Genomic DNA, 27,387 nt, shown 5'->3' on the forward strand with positions numbered 1-27,387 from the left:
TTAAGAAATGGTCAGACAATAAAGGGTTTTGGGGGAAAAGCATTAGCCTTAAGCAGAGATGAGAAGCAGGAACACTCTCAAAGAAAAAAACATAACTATAAAGTAGATAATAATCATCTACTTTAAACTTGAAACTTACTTTAAAACTCATGAAATTCACCCTTGAGTGTATGAGTCTTTCTGTGCTATGGGCATGCCTTTATGATTACACATGTAAACATAAGAAAACACAATCCAGATTTAGTTGTGCTGTGTTTGGTTGTCGTTTAGAATACCTGTTAGTAACTTCATTAGTAAGAGTTTTGAAATCTAATGATGCATGTTTTATTTTATGTAGATTTGGATTGAGTTTTTGCTTCAAGAGCAAGTTTTTCTTTTATTTATTGTGTTAAATAAATAAATGGTAGGAGCCTCTCACGTCATTAATGTAGTCCTCGATGTCAGTAGGATCTGCAGGAGGCCTCCGTGGGTAGGTGGGCGATGGAAGGTTATGTGGGGCGTCCTTTCTAAGGGGCTGCTTCCCTCGAGGAGGAATTCCAGACCCTGGGTAAAAGGACCCCGGGGTGGGGGGTGCATCATGGGGATTCCACAGCAGGTCAATATTAAAGGCGTTCTGCATTGTGAGAGAAAGAAGTCAGACACACTCAAACCATCAGTTACAATGAAATATTATTAACATTCAATTACATTACAAAGAGTAAGACTGTCTTCTGTACACGTGCCACTGTTTACATGGTCTCCCAACCTGTGTTTTAGCCTTACCTCATCCTCCTCGCCTCCACCTTGCTCATCATAGTTGAAGACATTGTCACGTATGTCGTCTTCAGATTCCCCGATGAGCAGTCCTGTTCCTTTCTTGATGTGGTGGCGTCTTCCACAGGCGGTCACAGCAACAGCCAGGAGGAGAAGCACTGCAAAAATGAATGTATTAATGTTTATCTGATTATTCATTATCGGTGTTTTTTGTATCTACTTTTTTTCTTACATTTTGCTTCAAACATAAATGGTCAGTTAACTAATCTAATTATTGCAGCTTTATTTTGTTAATGCATGCTGGGATTTGGATACATGTTTTGCCTGTTATTCTCATGGCTGGATCATAAGTCTTTGCGATTATGTGTGCACTAAACTGCATGCAAAGCAAGTCACTTATTGCAGGTTTTAACCTATTGTGGCAAACTTTTTCACTAAAGCAGCAATATGGATATGGATTATTTTGCACGAATAACCCATCCATCTTGCTAAATCTTTTTGCTTTAAACATTAATTGAAAGGCTGAAATTACTTACACAGCAGGAGTGCAGTGCTCGCCGCAATGATAATGAGTGCGATGAAGTTGATTCCCACACTGGAGCCTAAGATTGCCCCTGCCTCAGACTTGCAGTCTCTGAAGGAGTCACAGAGACAAACAGTGACATTGACCTGAGCCTCAGCACTCAGAGCTGGGCTGCCGGAGTCCGATACCTGCACCATGACAGCATAGTCTCTGAACTCCAGGTCTACAAGCGGCTGAAGCATGGCATGAGTATCTAAAAAAAAAAAGAAAATTTAAAAAGAAAATGAGAGGAAATAATATTTGCAAGCTCCTAAGTGAACGACCATTAATTCTGCTTCTTGTTGCTCTTTACCATTTACTTGAGTGATGGTCCAGTTGGCTGACAGATCGTCAGGTATTTGAAAGAGGAAGGGTGCAGCTTGCGGAGGAAGGTCTTCATCTACAGCAGTCAGAAGCAAACCTTTACGTGACCTGCTGCCGCCTCTGCATACAAAGCCAGTCAGGGGGAAAACCTGAGGAGGGAAGTCATTCGTCTCTTTGAGTGTAATCGCCACTGTAGCAGTGGCTGAAACACCACCAGCATCTATGCAAGAAAAGATAAATACACAATGTGTAAATCAATAGCAAAACAACAAAATGAATCAGCTTTGAATGTACATTGATTTTTTTTATGCTAAAAGTCTAGAATGAGTAGACGTGCTGACCTATAACCTTCACAGCAGCAGTGTAGATACTGTTTTTCACATGTGGAGATCTCATGTTAAACTTCCTCTTTGCTGTAATGTCTCCTGTATCTCTGTTGATGTCCAGCCAACTCTCAGGATCTCTGCTAATCTCATACCTATCATACAGACAGCAGAGGAAATTACCCCGTGGTCGCATATTTATTTATTTATTTTAGGAAATAGGAAAACATCTCTTGTTTCACTGCCATATCATACCTCAGATCAGAATTATCAGGGTCAAAGGCAATATTGTTTTTCAGTAATGTGCCAGGTTTCACAGACTCGAGGACCTCAATCTGTATGGGCTCCTCTCTGAAACGTGGGGCTTCATTCTCATTCACAACGATGACCGTAACTGTGGCAGAGCTCAAAGTCAGCCTGGAAGCCTTGCTGCTCGGAGGATTAAGATTTTCCACGCTCAAAAGAAGGCGGTATTCGCTCTGCGCTTCATAATCCAGGGGCTGCAATACAGAACAGGAGAGACTTAAAGTATAAATGAACTAAAACAACAAATTCAGTCATCTCATGTAATCTGAAACAGGATTTAACATCTGATTGGAAACACAGGCCTATATTTACAAAGTATGTTTTTTAAGAAAAATGAAAAACACACACAAATGTACGTGAATGTAGCAAATTCAAATTAAAACTCATATGTGGAAAATTTATATGAATTTTTCCTTTAATTTGTCAGAAGGTTCAGCAAATATATTAAATTTTCTGGAAATTATTTCATGATTCAGGCTTTAAAGCAGGGGTGTCAACATAAGGCCCGGGGGCCAGAATCAGTCTGGCAACACTCCAGTCTGACCCACTGAAAGGCTTCAGAAAATGTGGAGGAATGCATAGATTTTCAATTTTTTCCCCTGTAGACCTCTCCATCACCATTCACAGCATAGGAAAGTAAACTAAAAGATAAACAATTAAATGACGGAAAAGTTCCTGTTTTAAACCATCAACTGGAACATTTGTCTGGGCAATGAACTATCAGAATTTTTAGCATAATTTCCCACATTTATCATGTAGAAAAACAGAGGCTTATTGATAAAACTGTTCTTCTTTTCTTCATGTTAAGACTTCTCAGGGACTAAATGTGTACCTAAATGTCTTTACACTTATACAGAGTAGAGTTTGACTTCTCTGGCCCACTTCAGATCGAGTCTAAATGTAAAATTACATCTCTGCTTTAAAGTGGATCTGAGCACAATGTAGTTTGAATACAATCCACTAGATGGTGGTGTTTGATAGAGTATGACGGTCTCAATGGCCATGTAGATTTAAAGGGTGATGTCAGTTGTTTATGTCAGTATTTTTGAGCATGCGATTTACATTACCTGGAGCAATGCAAATAGATCTCTACAATCCAGAATTGATTTATGGTTAATATCTTCTCCATGTTTACATTTTGTTTCAGAATCTTCTCATGATTTTGCTCCATTAACTGATCACAAATTGATCACAATTCACTTAGTTGGCAATAAACAAAGTCAAAGTAAACGACGTGGTTTTTGGAAGCTAAATAATAATTTATTGAATGATGATACATTTTGTAGTATAGTGGAAAAAACGGCAGATCAGATATTCGGGGATACCAATATGAATCACACACTAAAATGGGAATTTTTCAAATTCAAGGTAACGGAAGCGGCAATAAGGCGAAGCAAAGAAATTAAAAAAAGACATGACACTAAAGAAATCAGTATTATGAATGAATTAAACATATTAATGAAGAAAGATGCTCTATCAGATGATGAAGAAATTAAATTGAAAAGACTAAAGGAATAAATAGATAATGCATATATTAACATGGCTAAAGGGGCTTTTATAAGATCCAAAGCAAAATGGCTAGAACTAGGTGAAAGAAATTCTAGTTACTTTTTTGCTCTTGAGAAACGAAACCAAAGAAGAAACAATATATCTGCTCTTAAGATTGATAATAACATAACCACTAATTATTTAGATATCTCAAAACATGTTGGTTCATTCTACAAATATATATACAAATCAAATTGTAATATCAATGATTGTGATAGATTTATCGAGTCAGTTAAAAATTTTGCACCAACTATCTCAGAAATAAAATCAGAAATTTCAGAGGCAATTCGATCAATGAAAAAGGGCAAATTTCCAGGTAATGATGGTTTGTCAGTGGAATTTTATTTACAGTTCTGGGATATCATTGTTGATCCTTTATTAGAATTATTTAAGGAATGCCTTGATGGAAAAGAAATGTCCACAAGCATGAAACAGGGTATTATAACTTTAATTCCTAAACCTGATAAAGATCTTCTTGTTATAGAAAATTGGAGACCTATCACTCTTTTGAACATAGATTATAAGATTATCTCATTGGTCTATGCCAAAAAATTAAAGAAAAATCTTGATGAGATCATAGCTGAAACGCAAACCGGATTTATGACCAACCGCCATATCAGTTCAAACATAAGGCTTATTTTTGACCTATTAGACTACTCTGACAATATAGATGATGATTCCCTTATTGTGTTTCTTGATTTTTATAAAGCTTTCGATACGGTAGAACATTATTTCTTATTTAAAGCACTCAAAACCTTTGGTTTTGGTCCAAACTTTGTGTCAACTATCGAAATGTTTTATAAAAATATTGACAGTTGTGTTATACTATATCCAAATACTACTAAAAGATTTCCAGTCATGAGATCTGTTCGCCAGGGTTGCCCAATTTCACTCTTTTTATTTTTGATTGCGGCTGAACCACTTTCATTACACATTTTAAATATCCCAGTCATTAAAGGTTTATCTATTTTTGGTAAAGAAATCAGAGTGACCCAACTAGCAGACGACACCGTTTTATTCTTAAAAAACAAAGATCAGATTGAAAATGCTATTTCATTAATAAATGATTTCTCAATTGCCTCTGGTTTAAAACTAAATAAATCTAAATGTGAAATTTTAAGTTTGTACCAATCAAATGTCAAATCCTTATATAATATTCCTGTCAAAAACTGTGTTAGATACCTTGGTATTCATGTCTGTAAGAAGGACACAGAGCGTCAACAACTCAACTTTTCTCCCAGGATGGAAAAACTAAAACTATACTGAACTTATGGCTCCAGAGAGACCTATCAATTTTTGGTAGAATCCTTTTGACTTAAGCTGAAGGTGTTTCCAGATTTGTGTATCCAGCCCTTTCCCTTAATGTGTATGATTCCACATGTAAAAATGTTAATAACTTATTTGTTAACTTTGTATGGAAGAATAAGCACCATCATCTAAAACAATCGTTGCTTTGTGGACCTAAAGATAAAGGTGGTTTTGACCTTCTGGACTTCATGGATCTGAACTATACATTTAAGGTGAAATGGGTAAAAGAATGCTTAAAATCTCCTGGATCATTATGGCATTTCATTCCACATAACATTTTTAGAAATGTTGGAGGTTTACACTTCCTATTGTCTTGTAATTACAGTATATCAAAGTTACCAGTTAAAATGTCTGCATTTTATCAACAGGCATTGTTGGCTTGGAAATTATGTTATTCACATAACTTTTCTCCACATAGATCTATTATCTGGAATAATGAATGTATTACTAAGAGGAACAAATCACTATATTTGCAGAATTGGATTGATAAAAATATAATATATTTAAAAGACTTATTTGACTCTGAAGGCCAGCTACTTAGTTACAATGACTTTATTACAGAAAAAACATTCCCTATCAAATTTAAAGATTTTAGCTCTGTAATAAAGTCCGTTCCCAGCGGACTGACTGAGTTGATGAAAAGCTACAAAAAACAGAACACACCACATGCATCCGTTAACACTCTTTATATAAATGGTATTGATTTCTTAAGCAAGAAATGCACCAATAAACATATTAGAGAATGTTTGTATAATGCGAAGAAAATAACTCCAAGAGGGAAGTTTTTTTGGAATGCTAGTTTTGATAATATCAACTGGGATAAAGCGTGGCTTGTTCCTTTTAGATTTTGTATTACAAACAAAGTTAGAGAATTACATTTGAAAATATTACATAACATATATTCATCCAACACGTATGTTTCAAGATTCTGTGACATTGATAGAAAATGTACCTTTTGTAAAATTGAACTTGAAAGTGTTACTCATTTGTTTTATGGCTGTTCATATAGTGCTACATTTTGGAGAGAGCTTGAAAATTATATACTGTGCAAGACAACATACGAAATCAAAATTGAAGGGAAGAACATTATCACTTATTTTGAAACTAAAGGGAAAAAAAATGTGCCATTGTCAATCTTTATATCTTATTAGGGAAATTCCATATACATAAATGTCAATTTCAAGACTCAACCCCATCATTTAATTTGTTTTTGATTGAAATTGAATATTACTTAAACTCTCTTAAATTAACTTCCAATAAAAAAGGTTTATCATTGATTGAAATTCATTCAGAAATGTTTAACGAATGAGCTGTCACAACTTTCAAGTACAAAGTTGTTATGAAGTCTGTCACATCCCCCCCCCCTTTTTTTTTCTTTTCTTTTTTTCTCCTTTACTTATTTATCCTTCTTATTTCATTGTACTGTATATTGTTACTCTTATTTGCCTTGTATGTCTACTGTACAAACTGAACTGGAATGACTGACTGTTCGCTTTATAATTTCAATAAAGTTTGAAAAAAAAAAAGCATGCGATTTACAACAATCCTGGACACCAGAAAGATCTTCTTGTCTTGTCATGTCATTTTTTTCTATTATTGCTATTTTTCTATTCTATTACAGCTATTGCTGTATAAATTATTAATGATTAAATTATCAAATTTATGTAAGTCCCCAACTTTTACCTGTTTAATAATGTTCAATATTTAATAAAGAACCACATTGTTGTCCCTGTTTCTGTGAATGCTTTGGAAACATTCCCTCCCCCTCCCCGGCTTTACCTTCACCACTGTGAGGACCCCCTGGTTGGTGATGGGATCAGTATGGACAGCAAAGTTTCCTCTGTAGTCATTTGAAATGAAGTATCTGGCCTTCCAGTTTTTCGTTCCAGTATCGTCTCTGTCTGTCACATTCACTCGTCCGAGCTCGTAGTCGTTCCTGTTCTCCACCGCTGTCATGTTGTACTACACGCGCCACAAACAGAAAAGAAATCACCGATCGTGATAACAAATTGAAGTGACAGGTTAGATCCTAAAATTACGGAAAGTATTTTCCTGAGACTTCTGAGACTTACTGAGTCAGGGCTGAACTGCGGTGCGTGGTTGTTGATGTCAGAAACATGTATGATTGCCACACCTTCACTTGTTAGTCCCATGCCCCCCATATCAGCCACCTGTAGTTTTAACCTGAATTCTTTCACCACCTACGGGACGCAATACAGCACGTTAGTGAAATAAAAGCATTATGATGCTCTGCAAAAGCCCTCCTCCTGTTTACCTCTCTGTCCAGGCCTACATCTCTTGTGTAGATGGCACCTGTCTTGTTGTTGATGCCAAACATGATCTTGGTAATGGCGTTGGGAGGAATGCTCTCCTGGTCAATGATGGAGTAGCTCAGAACAGCGTTTTCTGTCATTGGGTCGTCTACATCTGTGGCTGTCACTGTCATTACCGATGTGCCTGTCGTGAATGATTGAGAGCTCAGGTCAGCGGGACAGATCTCATAAAGTCCCTCAAAAGATCCATCAGAGTGGATCACGGATGTGTGGCGTTGGTGCTGAGACTGCAGGACTTCATTGAGAAAATGTCCAACGTTACAAAACGCCGTGCCTTTAAAATGGACTATTAGGTGGAAAAAAATAGTTTGCTTGTTATTATCTAAATGGGTCATATATGTGTGTACCTGGGACTGAGAACTCAGAGACAGTGCCCACAAACGGGCTGTGAGGGAAGACAGGTCTATTGTCATTCTGATCCAGCACTAATATCTCTATGGTGGTCGGATTCTCCAGTCGCTCTCCACTGGGGGACAACGCGAAGGCTTTAAGCTACACACACACACACACACAATACAAATACAACAGAAAATGTGTTAGAATCAAATATCACTGTGCTTGCCACAAACATCCAACTATGGAAGCATGATCGGCAGAGCTAAGTTGAAAATTGAACTTGAATTGAACTTATTTTCTCAGAAGTTTTAAATTTTGACTTATACATGGTTGTTTTTTTTTCCAGTGGCAGAAACAATCTTCCACATCCAGCAATCCCCTCAAGGTGTCTTTAGACTTTTACATTATCTGAACACAACATGTGTTGGCAGAAAGAAAAGAGCAGGATGTTTGGGTCAGGGTTACATCACAAGTCATATGATCTCAAACATTCAGAAGTCCTTCCCGAGATGCTCATAAAGATCCCTGGAAAGCTGACCTCTGGCTTTGCTTTGTTTTGCTTTTTCCTGTCTGCTTTAAGGCAGAAACATGCTCTGGAACACACGGGAGCTCTTAAACAGCACATTGTAGCTTGTGTAAGTTAGCACTTCTGGCGACCTGTGCTTTAAAACTTAACTCCCATAAACGCAGTCTTACCGTGAAGTTGCTGTACTTCTCTCTGTCCAGTGGCTGCTTGCTCCTGATCACCCCTGTCTTGTCATCAATCTCAAACAGGTTCTTGGGCTCCTGGTCAACCCCCTGTCCCTCTAACTTGTAGATTACCTCACCGGTGAAGATTTTGTCAGATTTGATCTGGACAGAAAGATTAGAGAAAGCTGATGATCATCAAAAACTTCAAATGAGTCACTTTGTGGACAATTAGGGCTGTGAGACTAATCAATACAACAAGTTTGTATTTTTTTTATGTAATAATTTTTCTATAAAATGGCTATTTCTCAGTGTAAGGTATGATTTGTACATTTAGGTCATGGGAAGTCTGCAACAACGGCTCTATGTTGTGTGTAATATGTTTGAATGAAATTTACAGTCAGTGTTGTTCAATATTAAAGAAATCAACTTAATAGGATTCAGTCCTCACTAATTAACACAATTAGCGTGGACTTAGTCTTTAGAAGGAAGTCACCAAACTCTTTATTTACTGCACCTGCAAAAGTTAGCACCTTGTTGGGAAATCTGTACAAAGCCTATGAGTGTGCAGTGCCCCTCAGTTTCTCAGATGTCATTATGCCTGGTTTCAAAACAATAAGCAAATGTCTTCATGAATGAAGCTTATATATAAATTCAGTCAAGAAGCTCTGTATTCCCTCATCTGCATTGCATTGCTGGATGTGGTGGGGGCTCCTAGTCTCTTTTTTACTCCCCCCCTGCTTTTCCCACGGTGTCGTCATCACCCTGGCCCAATCATTTTCTTGTCTGCCTTTTGCAAGCCAGTCAGCCTCAGTCCCATGTGCTTTAAACCTCACTCTCATCCGTGCAACCCCCATCCTCCCCCAATCCACCGCTTCCGTGCCAGATAGAGATTCTCGTTCAAATCTCCACCTGCTTCGCCTCTGCTAACACCAGTGTCTGGACTCTGGAGGGTTCTGGTCTACTTCCTAACACGGCACTGCTTTGCTATGTTCACTTCTGATCATCAAAAAGTTTATTACTCAGACTTTATATTTCAATAAATCACAAATCATGTTCAGTTCTTCAAATGCTCTCTCCTTATTGAACTGGACTTTACCACCCAATGCGTGATGCCACCATGGTTACTACTGTGGAGCAGGGAAATTATTTTACTGCTATTGTTAAATAATTGTCATTATTACCATTGCATTAATAATATAATCTGGAGTTTATATTGCATTCAGGGGTTGAACAGTGTGTGTCTTTCAGAAAGACTAAGTTGCAGGCTGACAGGAAGTTGCAGGTTTGCAGAGTGTGCCTTTTGCAGAACTGAAACCGAAAGCAGAGTCTAAGTGCAGGTTATTTTGAGGAGCATTTGAGGACGAGACACAGACAGTAGGTGAAGAGGTGACACAAAGAGCATGCGAGGTCAACACATACACACACATTAGTTAAATTTATTTAGAGGAACCGTCCTTGTTGTCTCGGCAAGAAAGAGGAACGATTCATTTTAAGATAAGAACGGAAAGTACCAAGCCATGAAAATAGAAGATGATTTTCTAGGTGAAAAGTCATGGTGATGTTGATCTGATCTATGTATAAAATGTACCGGTGACGCATGAAGGGGCGTCAGTAAACAAACCCTGATGCTATAAAATATCTGTTCATGCTTTGATTGAGTCGAGGACTACTGGCTGTCTGCGTACAGAGTGTCTTCCCACACGTGTGTTCATTAAAATCATTGTTTGACCAAAGACCTTCTGGACCATGGGTGGTGTGTACTCTCCTTCCTCAACTTTGAACCTTAACATTTGGGGGCTTCGTCCGGTGGTTGAGGAGGGAGGATTGGAGGTTTAGATGGAGAAATTTGGTGGTCTCTGAGGTGGTCTGACGGGCAGACATGAATTCCAGTGGTCGAAGTGAGTGGGCATAAGCCGGCTTATCCAAAAGGTAAGGCACTACCTGTTGAATTATTTCCAAAGTGTGCCAAATTGGACATGATAAAATTTAAGTCTACTCACTGAAGTTACTGGTGGATGTCTGTTTTGATTTTGATGAGAATCTCATGACAGTACTGAGGATTTAAAGCAGTTGGACTGCTGGAAAGGATTTAATGCGGTTGGACCGCTAAAAGGATTTAATGCGGTTGGACCGCGGGAAGCAGTTGGACTGCTGGAAATGATTTTAGTAGGTTAGGGAATTTGGTTATTTTTTGGTTATAAGGTTGGACCTGCTTCAGTCTTACACTTTGTTGGGTGTTTTACTGTTGTTCCAAAGTATTATAAATTACTCAAGAACGCCAGTTGGACTGGTAGGAAGCGCAGTTCTCGGAGGTAATGCTCCCTCCTGGCCGAGGACGCTTGGCCCTGACCTATCGGCGAATAGGGTTAGTACGGTCGGCAACCGGGGAGAACTTGGGAACCTCCAAAATAGCTAGTGGTTGGACCACTTTACCGTTTGGAACGGTAATCTGCGCTTTTTTGGGCAGCAAAGGTTGGACCTTGGGTGTTGGACACTCTTAAATTGAGTTAGGGATTTTAGAAATGAGGCCAGAAACAGTTAAAGTCTTGATACTGGTTAATTGGTCGCAAAAAACTCAGGGAGTTTATCCGCTGGGCGGTTATTTTAAATTTGTCTAAAATTGTGTAGGCGCTAAAGCTGACAGATCTGACAGTGGTTGTAAATATAAGACGTCGTTGTAATATAGAATAAGAAAATTTGGTGTGAGAGATCTCTGTGTGTCGAGTCAGTAATGCACTGACTGCCTGCTGCCATTTTTAGATGGAGAGTGTGTGTGCATGCAAATGAGGCAGCTGATGCAGAGCGCATGAGAGGACTATGCTTTCGGTTTTGTGTGATTATTCAGCCCTATAACTATTGTTTGCAAATGTGGATAAATGTCTGCGATTAGAATGCTGGCTTAGTAAATAATAACATTGTAAATATATGAATGGTGACAGCGTTTCAAAATAGAATATAAGAATTGTCTGTGTTTAAAACCAACGTTTAGGTAAGAAGATTTAAGGTGGATTTGAAGGCATAAACAAAAAATAAAAGGGTTACAGTCTGCAAGTGTTGTTAATTCATGAGCTGACTGGATGCAGAGTAAGTGGAGTGGTCATCCTGAGAGGATTGAATGATGCTCTAACTCTGTGGTCAAGTCAGACATAGGTTTTAAGTAACCATGAGCCACTAATAAGCGTGACAGATTAATGAGTATGTGTAAATTGAACTTGTTAAATAGCCTTAATAGAAGTAACTCAATGAACACGCAATGAAGTGGACTTTTTAGGGGTAGTTTACCATTGATACCATAAAAAGCAACTTAATTAGTAGTTCAATAACAAATTTTAAAGATAACCTTTGTTATTTGATAAGAGAGAGAAAAATTCAGGTTACATATAGTAAATAAATAAGGGAATGTTAATCTCTGCGTCATTCCACACTGAAATTTCAATTGTAGGGGATCATTTGGAGGTGAATTGTGTAGGACACGGGGAGACAGAAGAATCTCCCCATGAGTTTTCGGTGTGCATAGAAGTTGAGGAGGCTGAACTGGAAGCCTGCCTGGGTCGTTGTTTTTGTTTATTTGAGGGTCTGCTGGAAATTTGTGAGAACGACCACCTTGATATGTGGGAGCCTTCTCGGGCAGCAATTTTTTTGTTAAACATGTGGCAGGCTGTGCAAAATGGAGAAAGCTTTGACATGATGAATAAAGGTGTGAGAGGTATTTCTTTGGTGATGTAAAGTAGGATGTTTTAAAGTTTGAAAGTGTTTTTAATTTGAGAGAGGCATGAGTGATGTTATAAGAGTTTGAGTTTCTTTTTCTTTCAGTTTAAAAAACACATAAGTACATACACTTGGTACACCTGTTTACTCTTTGACTTTATTAAAACAGACGGTGTATTTGAGTTTGAATTTCAGTAATTGTATGTTGATATGGTAATTTAGTTTTATGTTAGGTGAAGGAGATGTCCATCTCTGCGTCTTGCAGGATTGAAAGTGAAAGTTGAAGGTTGTGATGTGAATGCTGTGAGTACTCGATTTGAATGATTCTGTGTGAGGTGTACAAAATACTAAATAATAATAACACTATGAAAATTGATAGTAGAGTGAGTGCAAGGTGGTGTGTGAACAGAGGAAGTCTGAGAGAGAAGTGTGTGCGTAGGCAAAATGCAGAGTGTGTGCGTGAAATAAGGGAGTATTGTTTTTACGTCAAGGTTTAGTAGAACTAAAGTAGAACGTCACAAACAAACAAAAGAAGGTAAAATGAAGAGAGAAAATAACTGACAATTACATTAATGAATAGAAAACACACATACACAAAGTGCCATATGTGAAATTATTCTAGGAAGGAATCAGAAGTGAGATAGTTTAATATAAGATGCAATGAAGGAAGCAGCTTACACTCCTCTAATTTCCAGAGCCAGTGTGTTCCCTCCCCTGCCCACTTGGGCCCCGTATCAGGCGAGTATGGAAGGCTGGATAGCCCATGACGGGTAAGATCCCACCTCGAAACCCTGGGACAACCTAAGGCAGGCACAGTCACGATTACTCGGCTTCAGTAAGAAGACGGGACCTGACGGGTAAAGCCGCTGGGCTGAGGCAGAGGGGGTAAGTGGCAAGTGGAGCCCTACCTTCTGGCTGAGGACAAGGAATGCTGCTATTTAAGGTAGGAAATCAGAATTTGGGTTAGTAAATTTGGGGAGGAGAAAATTGACTGTTTAAAGGCAAAATTATGAAGGAGTCTGACACACTGCAAAAGCAAGATATGCAAATTGACATACACAAACAGAAAATGCATTAACCTTATAAAGACAAGACAAGCTCATGGAGTTTAATGCATAGACACTGATTAAACCTGGCTAAGAACACAAACATATGCAATGAAGAACAGCTTGCTATTTTGTATGAATGATACAATGGTGTGAATGTTTAATAAAATGCATTTGAGTTTGTAATTGAGGAATAGAAGAAGCCATATGACGAAGGAACTTCCTGTGTGTGTGTGTGACTGAGGAAGTGACTTTCAGACGAGGAAGCATGGCAGACAAGAGGAGTATAGATTTGGGTAGGAAATAGTTTATAGTTTAGTGATTATACGTTGTCGCAAGGGGGTTTTATGCTGAATTTAAGTATGTTAAAGGGGGTGATTTTTGTTTGCAAATTGTGTGGTTTTAATGAGACTTTCGGTGTATTGAGGAGGTGAAATTATGTGATTGGTGTTTTTGTTTTTAATAGAGGGAGTTTTAGGAAACATGAACATGTCTGGGAGGGGCCCATTATTTTGTAACAGTGCACTTTAAGAAAACCTGTCAGGTGATTTTGTTTTGTGTTTTTATGAGCTAACAATCAGCTCTATTTTTTCATTTCTGTTTTAAGGAGGCCTGCAACAGTGAATAACGGCGCTGAAAATTATCGGGAAGAGCAAATATAAGGTGGGCTTTCCAGATTATAATTGGCTGAGGAGAAAGCTACCTGGGGACTGATCAAGGTCGTAAGTCCCTGTAAAAAGGATTTTATGCGAGTCAATCCAGTCCAAAAGCATAAAGAAATATTTTCCTATGGAAAATAAAAAATGACTGAGCTCATTTTGCTGAGGGTGGAGTATCTGATCGTGCGGGAAGCTCCACTATCAGCAAATACATGGTGTGACTGCATGGGAGTGAATGTGTGAGTGAATGTGAGGGTGAATAAATGTGGACAAACAATTTGCCTTTACCAGAGAAAATTTCTGTTTTGTTTTGTTGACTGGGGTTAGATTATGGGATTATAGTATATTGTTGGGAGAATGCCAAATGCTAAAGGGGAAATATTTTTGATGAAACTCAGTTATCATTAATTGAAGAAACACATGACTGATAACTGTTCTGTTTTAAGTTTATTTTTATGACATAGATTGGATCATGAGTGGGGAAACTGAGCATTTTAAGTTTTGTATAGTATCTTGACACATGAAATGTATCAAGATAAAGGGGGGTTTAGGGTTTATTAATTTAATTGTTTAATAATTTAGGATCATTTTAGGACTTTTGGGGTTTTTGATCATTTGGATATGGTAAAACTGAAACTGTTATTTTTAAGTTAAGGTTAAAGGATTAAAAGTGAACTTGTCACGGTTTGCGAGGCAAGCCGTGTGGAGTTGTAGAAAAGGACCCAAAAGGCGGCAGCTCTGGTGCAGGTGAATATTTATTTACAACGGTGGGCACAAAACAGCACTGGTGGAAAAACAAGAAACCGGAAACCTAAACTGGGTAAGCTAATAACACAAACCAGAAACGAGGATGCAGGGAGGTCCGGGGAAATACACAAGGGACGCAGGGAGACCGAGAGGAAACAACACAGACGAACCAGCAACTACCATAACAGAAGACACAACTTAAATACACCCAGAGAACACAGGGAGATTACACACAGGTGGGGAACACAGGGGATACTGATAAACATAACGAGACAGGGCAGGAGTGAACACAACATTACGCATACTGACGAGAGACTGTCAAAGTAAAACAGGAAGTACACAGAGGTTCAGACAGGAGGAGAGAAAGCACGGGGAGAACACAGACATAACAGGCTGGGGGAAACATGGAATAAACACAAAGAGAGACGAGAGCTCATAAATACACAGAGGGGCACAAGGGGGTAAGAGTCACAAAGGGAAAAAACACTTAGGGAACACCACAACAGGACACCTCAGAAAACCTGGCCTAAATAAGGAGCAAAAATACAAGGAACCAAGAATACTGGGCCAACATGGCCCAGGACCATGACAGAACTGAATCCTGTTTAGAAGATACAATGCCGGTTTTTCAAAGCTGTGAATAATTCTTAGAGGGAAAATTAGTGAGGGTTGAAGGGGTAGAACAGCTTTGAGTTCTTTTTGATTTCTAGAAGTAGTGGTTATAATGTAGGCTTACACATACAGATATTACATAGGAGGTATTTTTAGGATAAAGGGGGAGCTTATACGGAGAAATGATTTTTATACATATTGCATTTTGTGCTTTTAAAGGAGTTGTGGCTCAAATTTGTCTCTGGAGGGTCACGAGCCTTTGGCTAGCGCTATGATTAGCCAATCTACTGTGAGGATAATATGAGTTCATGAAGGATTGCACACGCTTACAGACACAGAGTTAAGAAACACACATGACAGTATTGATTCCAGGCAACAGGCCTCAAATTCATTTAGCTTTTAACTGAACTTAAAAGAAGGACCAAAGAGGAAGGAAAGCATATATTTTGGTTAAGTCTGATAAATTAGAATTAGAAGGTATTGTTACATTAAAGGGAGCAAATGAAATAAAAAGGCTATACCAAAATGGGTTATAACATAGGAAATGTGAGGTTAAAATGAAGTTAACACATAGGAATTGTTTCAAGGCAGCATTTAGCTATGATGAAATGTATACAGGAGTAATTGCTTATATGCTTAAACTTAATTGATTAGAATGGGTGTTTTCTTTTGGATCTTTTAGAGTAGAGGAACTTGCAGCAGCGACAATTTGTGCACAGGATGTTGATGATCAGATAAGGGAAAAATAGAGCGAGCAACCGGACGTGAAAGCAGGGCTTAAAGAGTTTAAAGGGATGAGTAACGTTGAAGAATATATATACATATAAGTCAATAAGTTAAGAAGATAATTAGGATCAGGCTTTTGATTAAAGAGTCCCAGATAGGATAGGTTAGGGAGGTGCAGGAAAAGGTGTTTTGTTTCCTTTGCAGAAGATCTCGGCGACCACAGGAGGGACGAGGATCCTGGAGATCTCGAGGTCCGAGACCACCAGAGAGGGTCTGAGCGAGGACACAATGTATTGCGACCTCTGGTGTTCCAGAGGTCGAGAGAGGGAGTGTGGAGCAGGGAAATTATTTTACTGCTATTGTTAAATAATTGTCATTATTACCATTGCATTAATAATATAATCTGGAGTTTATATTGCATTCAGGGGTTGAACAGTGTGTGTCTTTCAGAAAGACTAAGTTGCAGGCTGACAGGAAGTTGCAGGTTTGCAGAGTGTGCCTTTTGCAGAACTGAAACCGAAAGCAGAGTCTAAGTGCAGGTTATTTTGAGGAGCATTTGAGGACGAGACACAGACAGTAGGTGAAGAGGTGACACAAAGAGCATGTGAGGTCAACACATACACACACATTAGTTAAATTTATTTAGAGGAACCGTCCTTGTTGTCTCGGCAAGAAAGAGGAACGATTCATTTTAAGATAAGAACGGAAAGTACCAAGCCATGAAAATAGAAGATGATTTTCTGGGTGAAAAGTCATGATGATGTTGATCTGATCTATGTATAAAATGTACCGGTGACGCATGAAGGGGCGTCAGTAAACAAACCCTGATGCTATAAAATATCTGTTCATGCTTTGATTGAGTCGAGGACTACTGGCTGTCTGCGTACAGAGTGTCTTCCCACACGTGTGTTCATTAAAATCATCGTTTGACTTCACCCGGCCGGATCGGTGTGGTTATTCTTCGATCACCTCTTGTACCCTTCCTCAATTTGAACCTTAACACTACCTGGATGTTTTATATTCAGTGTATAATTAGTAAAAATAGATTTTTTTATATGGAATATGGATTTATATTTATTAATGACCATGCCAAATAGGCCTGTAACAAAAACCTGAAAAGCGGTCCGGTGCTTGATTTTGCATGAAAACCACAGACCTGGCGACCCATGAGAGAAGATGAAGAAGAAAAAGAAGAAGACGAATGCAGTGATGAATCGATGTGAAAAGTTTTAATTTGGCATTTACCTGGACAAGGTCTTCAGGAATCTGCTTGCTATTCTCTGACACTCTGATTGGAGGAATGATCCAGTCCCTCTTTACTCTGATCAGCCCTTTGCCTCTACTTCTCCATGGGTGAAGGACCTGAGGATGCAACTCTTTCTCACTATGGTGAGGTTCTGCAGAGCTCCACACCTGGAGGAGGGAAAAAAAATTACAGCATGAAACTCACTGGAAAATGAAGTTAGACATTAACCACACACACACACACACACACACACACACACACACACACACACACACACACACACACACACACACACACACACACACACACACACACACACACACACTGCTTCCTACTACTGAGCTGTAATGGAGTTATAATGTGCAGCAGTCAGATCACATGTAAGTCACCTTCATGGAATACACACATTATATCATTACATTTGCAGCTGTTTAAATCAATGTTGAGAGTCTTCCTCAGAGCTCTAACGCTCCCTGTGGCCTGATGGAATGGCAGCGTAGAGCCGAGGCCATCTGTGATGTGGAGTTTGTGGGATTGTCTGGGGGCTGAAGGGGAGCAGGGCCGCAGATTCAGGTTACACCCACTAACATGTCATCATCCTTTGATCTGGGTGCAAATTCATCTCAGGACGAGGAAACAAAAACAGTCCTGCTCATTTCACAGGCTCTCCTTCAGCACATTGCTCGTCCTGATTGTGTACGCCCCAAAATGGTAAATGGTAAATGGCCTGTATTTATATAGCGCCTTACTAGTCCCTAAGGACCCCAAAGCACTTTACATATCCAGTCATCCACCCATTCACACACACATTCACACATTACATGCGAGCAGCCCACTCACACAACAGCTGTCGACTATGGATTTAGATCCTGTGCTTTCCCACCCGCATTCCTGCTCACACTCACAAATACCCCTTTATGCTCAGCTCTGCACCTGACTGGGAGTTTGGGGTCACCTTACGGATCTGTTCGGCTGTAGGAATTCCACAGACACGCTCATATACATGATTTCCCCCCCACTCATATATGCACACACATAGAGACTGACATACATGCATGTGCAGAGACCAAACACCCACCCCCGCATAAGTTTATTTACACATTTCCGTAAGTTGCTTCCTGCTTCTCTTTGGGATTTGACTGTTCTCAGGATTACTCCTCATATGTTTAAGAGCTCAGAGGCTCGACCCACAAGACCAGAAATAAAGGCAGATCTATCAGCTATGCAAAAGGCTTTCTCATATATCTCTCTTTGCATTTACACACATGCAGTACATGTCTAACTATTAATTGTTAACCTATTTCATGAAAGTTTTATAGGGTGCGTAAATATGCTGAGTAATGGATAAAGAAAATTGTGAATATTTTTTAAACGGGCTGTGAGCCCATCCTGTCTCTAGGGTGAGTGATCTGCTATACTGATCCTGGTATGCTGCTGGGACAGTGAATGGAGGAATGGCAGCCACTGCTGGCATCTGCAGGTCGAGTCAGAGGGCAGGCTAATCTTAGACCGTTCTATATTCCCAACGCCTGGATACCTATTTAACTTTTTGTAGCCATCAACATCTACACACTGGCAAAGATGTTTACATTCAGATTCCAGCAGTGCGTGTCACCCACACCAAATCGCTTTGATAGTTATCTCCTTTCATACTAAAGACTTCCGATATATGAACTCACAAACTTCTACAGGCATAGCACACATACTGCATTGTTGGTTAATCTTAAAATCAACAACAGCTGCATCACAGTTGCTCCCCTCCTCTCCAAATACAGAACTTTCTAATTTTGTCTGAATTGGTCACATTTAAGAATGCACACACGGCCAGCTGCAGTGAAGTCAGTAACAATGCAAGTTCATGCAACTGAAAAACTTTGCAGAGCTCATCTCGTCTGCTTTATTTAAAAGACTGAAAACAGGTTTGTTGGACAAAGAAACGATTTTTGTAGCTTTTCCTCTGTCAGGAACCTGCTTACGTTTCTCTAACACTCCACTATGGTGGTGGTCTGCGTGCAAACCCAGTATATTTTAAATAAAGCAAGAAATATGTGATTGAAGTGGAGACTTCCAGCTTTGATTCAAGGGGTTTAAATTTATTCATCAACCATCCACTTTCTTCCGCTTAAATGCAAAAACTGAAGAGAATGCACTCTCAGGAAGAGCATGCAAACGGCACAAAGAAAAGCCTTGACCAGATGAATGAACTTAGTAACTGTGTAGGAGAGGGTTATCAAAGATAAGGCCTAAGGGCCAAAATTGTCCTGCCAAAGACTCCAATCTGGCCTGCTGGATAGTAGTGGAAAATGTGAAGGAGGACTTTTAACTGTACTTTTAACAAGTTTTACAACTTTTCCAGCTGATAAAAATCTTCTCCATGGCCTTTTACACTAAACTAAAGTAATTAAGGTAAACTTTTTAGTTACTTAAATACCTATAGTATTAGAAGTACAGTTAGTATGTTAGTTAAGCTTCTTGACTGACAGAAAGGGGCGTGTCAGTGGGCCGACCCACTGAAGATCTAAGTTGGCTGTAGGTGGCCCATGATGTAAATGAGTAGGACTTACAGCCATTTTAATACCGTATCTTCCATTTCTCTATCAGAGGCTTGAAATTTTTAAATATGAGGCCCATAGATGAGATGTGTAAGTAACGCATGTCATAGGCTAAAAAAAAAACCCCCAACAACAACAAAAAAAACCCAAAAACAAATCTATAGAAAAAGCGACTGATTCATTCTTTTAAAAAAATGAATGCACTCAGAAGCTCAGCAACACAAAAACGCCGGACAAATCAGAGAAGACAGTTAAAGTGGATGATGATGGGGTTATTTCCATGGTGAAGAAAACACCATCACAACATCAGCAACAAGAGGTTTTCAAACATGAACCCCTGATAACAAATCGACATTTAACTTTTTCTTTCTTTGTTTTTCTTTTTAAACACTCTGAATCACTGACTTGTCCCATTGCTTCAACTTAAGATGAGGCTGTGTTTTGGAAGACAGTGTCTCCATCAGCACTGTTAAAATGCTTTTACCAGACCGAAATGCGGCAGCACCAAAGTGTCGTGTTACCAATTAGACCGGCGAGTGCCTCTCCTGACAGGCTGAGCGACGACACCACACACAGATTAACTGTTTTTAGAGGCTTTTCCCAGATACTTTTACAGTTTGGCCTTTCACCTCGGACCCTCACAGGACCACGGACGCCTCGTTTGGGGACGACGTGCCTTCACAGCAAGAACCATTAAGCACTCTAAGGAGTCTTTAACAGGTTCGAGAAAGTTTGACTCTAACTCACTGATGCCGGCTTCGGAGAAAAAAGCATACCATCACACTGTGAAGAGTACTGAAATACTGTGAAGCAAGAGATGGATATGTGTTATGTTGCATGTGGTAAGTTCCACTGGGGGAAAATCTATTAGGTTTTCTGTTGCACATAATGTTTTCTAAGTGATGTAATTTGCAGTAAAAACGAACTTTCTTAAATTACTTTAATACTTACTTAGTATTAAAAGAAAAGATACGCAGACACATATCTGTTCCATCCAAACACAATGTCAGGCATGCATACCAGCAATTCATCATGAGGCGATTACTGTAAAACTACTGCCACTATTGTCAACCCTGCAAATGCACTCAATCTGAGACATTCCGTCACAGAGCCCTCTGAGCTGTCCACCTTCCAAGTACTGTTACTGTTACAAATGCATTATTTGTTGGACATGAACCACTGTTACAAAAAAGGCAATGGAAATGTATGCCACAGGTTGCAAAACAATGTTTTTTCACACAATATGGGAGTCATCTGAAATATTCTGTAAAGTAGAGACACAAGTTACAAGGTGTAAAATAGTGAAGGATAACAGGGAGAGATTAAAAGCAAAAGTAAGGCTTTGTAGTATTTAAAATGACATTATATTGATGAAGTCTTGTCCCTGACAATTCACCATGTCTGTAGTGAAGTCAGCACCTCTGTTTATCCTTGCACCAAATCTCTATCAGCCTGAGTATCTTCTTTCTGCATGCATTTGTGTAACAGTCGCACAAATAGCTCAAGAAAACACTGAGTGTTTGAGAAGCCATGCCTGCAGCATACCAGGGAGTACCCCCGGCTGCAGGCTAGAGGTCACACAGGTGTCCCTCAGGTCACTTCTGTTACCGGACCTCAAGCACAGACTCTCGACCGCTCAGCCACCAGCAGTACTGATCCCACAGCTCCACTCTTTGCTAAGTCATGATTGCCTGACATGGGCATATATACCCTATTTATGGTGGCACAACAAGTGTGCCTCCCCCTTAGAACAGATGTCTGAGCTTTAGGAATGCAATGCAAGGCTGTAAAATTCAGCTAAAAGTAGATTTGTTAGGGGCAAAAATAAGCATGGAGTTACTAAATAATAAAATGAAACAACGTGATCTGTGAAGTGTTGGGTTATATTAAAGTGGCCAGTACAATTATTGTACTGGCCACTTTACAATCATCCACACAGAACTTCACACTCAGACTGCAGGCTTACTTGTGGTTCCTAAGATAAAAGTAGAATAGGAGGCAGCGCTTTCAGCCGTGGACCCAGCTCCCAGGTTGGATTCAGGAGATTCAGGAAACAGACACCCTCTCTACTTTTAAGATTAGACTTAAAACTTTCCACTCTGATAAAGCTTATAGTTAAGGCTCGATCAGATGACCAAGAATCCTCCCTGAGTTATGCTGCATCAGGTCCAGGCTGCTAGGAACCACTCTGCATTTAATCATTAGTTATTAATAATCTCAGGCTCGACCACAGCATGTCTTTGTCCCGTGATCCTCCTCTCATCCCCAAAAAATCATGGCAGATGGCTGCCCCTCCCTGAGCCTGGTTCTGCAGGAGGTTATTCCTGTTAAAAGGGAGTTTTTCCTTCCCACTGTTGCCAATCCTTGCTCATAGGGGGTTGCGTGATCACAGTCTTTACCTTTAATATAAAGCACCTTGAGGCCTTTAGTAAAGAAAATGCATTGTACAAATCCTATTAACTGGAATATATAAAACAACAAAAACAGTCTATTCATCCTCAAGACCTCTTAGACTCATTGGAGGTGGAAGCATCACTGTAAGCTTATACTGTTGGGAAATATGTGATTAAAACCTACTTAGTGGAAATTTAAAGTTTCCAGGAATAAAAAAACATTATGCAAGATAAAAGTCTTGGGCTTGAATTATTCACAATATAACAGCCACTAAATTCAGGAACATCAAAACAAGGAAACTCAAAGTAATAATTCTCATGAAAAAGAAGTTATGACAGTATTTAACAAACTACTCAGCAGTTTTCAAGAAATGCTGCATGCGTCCAAGTCATTTGGATGTCCTTTTAACATCTCTGTATGTGTTAATTTACGATTTCAATGGTACAATCTCCTACCATGGGTTTCTACCATGGACAAATGGTCCATGGTAGAAACCCATCATAGCACTGCTGCTGAGTTATTCTTGAGGGTGCGTGAGTATATGTATGACCTCTAAATTACCAACTGTCACCACACGGCTTTCCACGTCTCAGTCTGTAAGAAAGAGGCAACACAAAGAAAAGGAAATTGACTTTACTGCTTAGCTGAATCTTTTTTTTATGAAATTGAAGTTGTATTTTGTACCCTTTGCTCTTTCTGAAACTCTAGCTAGCGCAAACAGCCTGCAGGTATCCACACCCAGCAGGACCTGTGATTCAGACCCTCTGACTGATTGTTTCCGATGAGTGAGACCTCAGCGCCAGCTGGCCAGCCGCTCCACACTCTTGATTTGTACCCGATTTCATGGTCCAGATGCGACGCACTCCTCTTTCCGCAAGGGGGGATTACAGAGCGGGACAAATGGCATCACATATGCATCTGGGAACAGCTGTGGCTGTTGCCCTCTCTTCGCCACAGCGTACCCAAAGCAGGCACCAACACTCGAGTTCAAACAGCTTACTGAAAAATTAAAACACAACTGAAAGCTATCAGGTGACACTAGTGAAAGCCTTTGGAGTGGCCTGACAACCGCTGATGGTTCAATTAATTTTACTCTGATTATTTATGTAGCAGAGACCTTAACAAATTTCTTTCACTTGTGAAGTGTACACAGAAGAGAAACAATGCCCAAAATGTTTGTGCATTTGCCCAGCGTGTCCATCTGTAACGTCTTAGGACCGCTGGCTGGGATTACTTTGAACACATTTCTTTTTCATTCAGATTGAAGATTTGGGGTAAGTTGTTTATATGCTATGTGTGTTAATTCGGTCTGTTGTATACACGTGGTGAGTTGCTAAAATAGAACCGTTTGGCATGAGCAAAAATAATGAATACAAGATGCATTTGTCCTCCTTCCTTCCTTTTATTTTACACCTTTGACTCATTCATCCTAGAAGATGGATGTCTGTTCAGCTCAATCGCTGCTGTAAGATTTGTATTAAAAGATTTTGTATTAAAAACAAGCTGTCTCCGGAAAACTGCCTAAACTTTGAAGCAGGTATTTGTGGAAAGGGCAGAAGTGTGTGTCCAATCACACATTTGCATTTTTACAGCCCTTTTTATAGGTTTTATGCACAGACAGGCAGACATACTCAGGGAGAACGCAGCTAAAGAGTAATCAGTTTGATTTGTTTACGTACTTCTCTTCTGATTGGTTTATGGAACGGTTTACTCCACACATGGGCTTTGCATCAGTTTCATCTTGTTTGCTTTGGTTGAAGGGTTCATGCGGTACATTTCTATTGTGTTTGGGCATTTAAACCAATCTCAATCAAAAATCAGTCATTACAGCAGTGCAGAAGAATAATATACTTAGAGTTTCTAGACTCCAAGCTCATCGCTCCCCAAAAGTATGATACAAATACAAATTAGGGATTGATGAGGAAACAACTCCCTAGAGTTTTGAAGTGGATGCTGGGCTGGTGTAGAGGTCTACACAGGAAGCGGCAGCCAGAACAGAAATCTGTATCTGCAATCTTCTTAAACGTTTTACTGAACTGGATTGGTGACATGAGGAGATTGTGACATGTATGAAGGCTTTGGTCCAGCGTTGGAAGCTGCATGGCAAACCACAACATATATCAAATCCGAAATAAGGCAACAGGTATTTGGGAAGTTCTCATATGTGAACAACAATTGCTTACGTTGTAATTGGACCAATACTTATATAGCACCTTTCTACTTAACTCAAAGGAAATTCTACCAAAAGTCGAATTCACTCACTCACACAGTACAGTCCAAAGTCATGAGGTTAGGGCTACTGGTCATTCTAAATTGGCCATTGGTGCGAATGTGTCTCTGTGTTAGCCCTGCGTCATACTGGCAACCAGTCCAGGGTGTACCCTGCCTCTGGGCTATGGTGGATAGGACAGGCTCCAGCCCCCCCGTGACCATGGTAAGGATAAGCTGAAGACCATGAAAGAATGATTTTAGCATTGGACACCGACCACTGTACCTACCATAAATCTGCTGCTCCATGTGTGCTAATAGACAGTTTTCAGAAGAGCCATAAATGATTGCTTTTTTTTTAGGTTATATTGTATTATATGGATGTTTTACTCTCACTCTGGGACTTGTAACACCTCCAGCGTTTGAAGGAGCAATGTGATCCCCTATCACCCTCTACACTCAGAGCCTAAGCAGCTGTCTGATATCAGACCTGAGGACTGGGATCCTGAACTGTAAAGGTCACTTCAGTGTTTACTGAGCTTTCAAATCATTTACAGGATTATTTATGTGCATATGAAGAGTTATAAATAAAATGGTTACTGATGTCCTGTGACAAAATAGCTTCCTCTGTAGCCGGTGTCAGTGATTTATCACACGCGTGACCAAAAGAGACAATGTATATTATCTCATTATTATTAGTTACCGAATACCCAAATGATCCGAGCAGCAGATCAGAGAAACCGGCGGAAAACATGCGAACCGTTCATTTTGATAGCTTTATAGGATCAGCCACATTTATAGTGAATTATAAAACATCATGGCAAGACTTCCCTCACGAAACCTGGGCTGCATTACTACTCCAAACAGAGAAGAGGACTGATGGTGGTTGGAAGGGCTGTGGGCAATAAGTCAGTTTACATTGTCCTCCATTATAGATTTCATAATGGTGTCTGCTGACAGGGGCTACTAATGATGCCATGAGCCCTCTGTACACATCTGGAGTCTCCTGTTCCTCAAAACACTCCATCATCCTCCTCAGACTTGGATGTAATGTTTATATCAGGCCCGATCTCTGATTGCAGAGCCGGTGAATGGTGCGTCTATTGATGAAAATGAGTTACTGCTTGGCCAAGGACACGTTTCAGGTAAAAACATAAACTGTATATTTAAAGAGCAGAGCAGCTAAAGGTCGTCCTCTAAACAAGAGCACGAGCAGGAAGCAGAGAGGTTCTTGGAAGCTGGCCCAGTGTAGATCCGTACAGATTCACATGGTCACAGCCAGTCTGATACATGCGTTCAGTTACTTCTCGCTGATATTTTTATAGCATGCAGAAAGTGGAGCACATGTACTCCCTCCAATAGCTCAGGCACCTGTGCACTGAGTTTAATATTCACCTCTCAGCATCTGCTACAAAACTGCTATAAGTCAGTGCGACCAGTTTGGATGTTTTAAAAACTGGCTGCCTTTTTAATCAACTACACACACACACGCACGCACGCACGCACGCACGCACGCACGCACGCACGCACGCACGCACGCACGCACACACGTAGCCTAAAGCTCCAATAAATCATGAAAGTTTGTTCATCTCAGTCAACAGGTGGTATGAGGAGACAAAGATTTTTTCTTACCCGACAAACCAACGTAGCGAGCGCGCACACCATCAACATCCGGACCGCCATCCTCAATTCCTACACTCAGAAACTCAGCACAGACAGATCTCTGATGACTGAAAAATCTGAGGGTCCACACAAAGAACCGGGCTGCTGAGCGGCTCCCCTGAACAAAACAGGCCTGACTCTCCAACCCTGAAACCCGTCCCTCTCTTCCCTTCTCTCCAACCGCTCTCAGACTGTCTCTCTCTCCCCCTTTTCCTCTCACAGCATCTGTCTCTCACAGCTCCACCCTGTCCATAGCTGGGGTATGTCTCACAGTCATGGAGTTAGAATTTCAGAAGCAGGCCTCCCATGTATCCCAGCACATGTGCTGTCACTCACAAGTCCAGTGAGAGAGAGAGGGGGAGAGGGAGAGAGAGCCAGGGCAGCTGTTAGCGGTGCAGACAGACACTGTGTCTTCACCAGTGAATGAGTTTTAAACACTTCAGAGACACAAAGCAAAAGAAGTGAATGAAAGAAAGACCAGACGGGATGTAAAACAATTAAAAATGCATTATTAGTTCTGTTGCATTAAACTGCAGAACTAATCGCTATGTTGATTCTTTTTAAGCTGATTTCTCCTCTAAAAGTCTTTTTAGTGATTACAGCTTGGAAAAGAGTGAGTCTATAGGAGAGAGAAAGTTGAACCATTTCCAGTTAATCAATCTAATGTAATACCTGCAAATCCACACCTCAATTTTATAAAGCAAGGGTGTCAAACATAAGGCTCGGGGGCCAGAATCAGCATGCCAAAGACTCCAATCTGGCCCACTGGAAGGTTTTGGAAAACGTGAAGGAGGGCTGAGATTTTTAACTATAGCTTTTCCTACTGATGAAGACCTCCTCCACTGCCATTCATGCAACACCAGTGTAATTAAGCAATAGATAAACAATTAAATGGCAAATGTTTTTCCATGAACTACCATAGAAATGTCTCCACAGTAAAAAACAAACAAACAAATAAATAAATCTATTAAAAAAACAATTTTATAATTAAAATAACTGAGGCACACTGTTAAAAGTGCACTCCTTTTTCTTATGCTCAGATATTTCAGGGATTAAATGAGACCTTAAGCTTCTTTACACTGACAGGATAGAGGAGTTTCATTAGTCTTGCACACTTCAGGTCAAAGTGGGCCGGATGTGGCCCACAGTGTAAAATAAAACCGCTATAAAGGGCAAGTGAAAAGATGACTTTAGTGGAGGATTTCTTCAGAATGTAAAAAGTGTTGTCATATGTGTGCAGTGATATAGCATCTGGAAAAACTGTGATGGACACTGCGGAGCTATGACAGCACCAGCGCTGCGTGCGGGCAGACCGCACCTTAATGAGCTCATGAGGAGGCATTA

The 27,387-nt window shown here is 39.9% G+C and overlaps 1 protein-coding gene and 1 long non-coding RNA gene across 2 annotated transcripts in view; both read right to left on the reverse strand.

The window, feature by feature from the left end:
- The window catches only part of cdh15 (cadherin 15, type 1, M-cadherin (myotubule)), a 28,104-nt gene extending 1,824 nt beyond the window's left edge, over window positions 1–26,280 (reverse strand). The window contains exons 1-13 of the mRNA XM_085402751.1: window positions 26,014–26,280; window positions 17,227–17,394; window positions 8,490–8,645; window positions 7,805–7,949; window positions 7,400–7,581; window positions 7,197–7,325; window positions 6,904–7,086; window positions 2,218–2,462; window positions 1,981–2,117; window positions 1,629–1,859; window positions 1,290–1,529; window positions 763–911; window positions 419–613 (exon numbers count right to left, since the gene is read on the reverse strand). Coding sequence (XP_085258877.1) covers window positions 419–613; window positions 763–911; window positions 1,290–1,529; window positions 1,629–1,859; window positions 1,981–2,117; window positions 2,218–2,462; window positions 6,904–7,086; window positions 7,197–7,325; window positions 7,400–7,581; window positions 7,805–7,949; window positions 8,490–8,645; window positions 17,227–17,394; window positions 26,014–26,064 — 2,211 coding nt within the window. The 5' untranslated portion in view covers window positions 26,065–26,280. The remainder of the gene's footprint in view (window positions 1–418; window positions 614–762; window positions 912–1,289; window positions 1,530–1,628; window positions 1,860–1,980; window positions 2,118–2,217; window positions 2,463–6,903; window positions 7,087–7,196; window positions 7,326–7,399; window positions 7,582–7,804; window positions 7,950–8,489; window positions 8,646–17,226; window positions 17,395–26,013) is intronic.
- LOC146678763 (uncharacterized) lies at window positions 19,878–25,923 on the reverse strand. Its single transcript, XR_014911353.1, has 2 exons — window positions 22,858–25,923; window positions 19,878–22,767 (listed from the first exon to the last, which is right to left on the reverse strand). It is a non-coding gene; the product is annotated as an uncharacterized LOC146678763 (long non-coding RNA).
- Window positions 26,281–27,387: the final 1,107 nt, after the last annotated feature.

The sequence above is a fragment of the Rhamphochromis longiceps genome, linkage group LG1, assembly GCF_057381845.1.
Source record: "Rhamphochromis longiceps isolate RC_006_pf linkage group LG1, R_longiceps_female_GT1.1, whole genome shotgun sequence".
Taxonomy (NCBI): Eukaryota; Metazoa; Chordata; class Actinopteri; order Cichliformes; family Cichlidae; genus Rhamphochromis; species Rhamphochromis longiceps.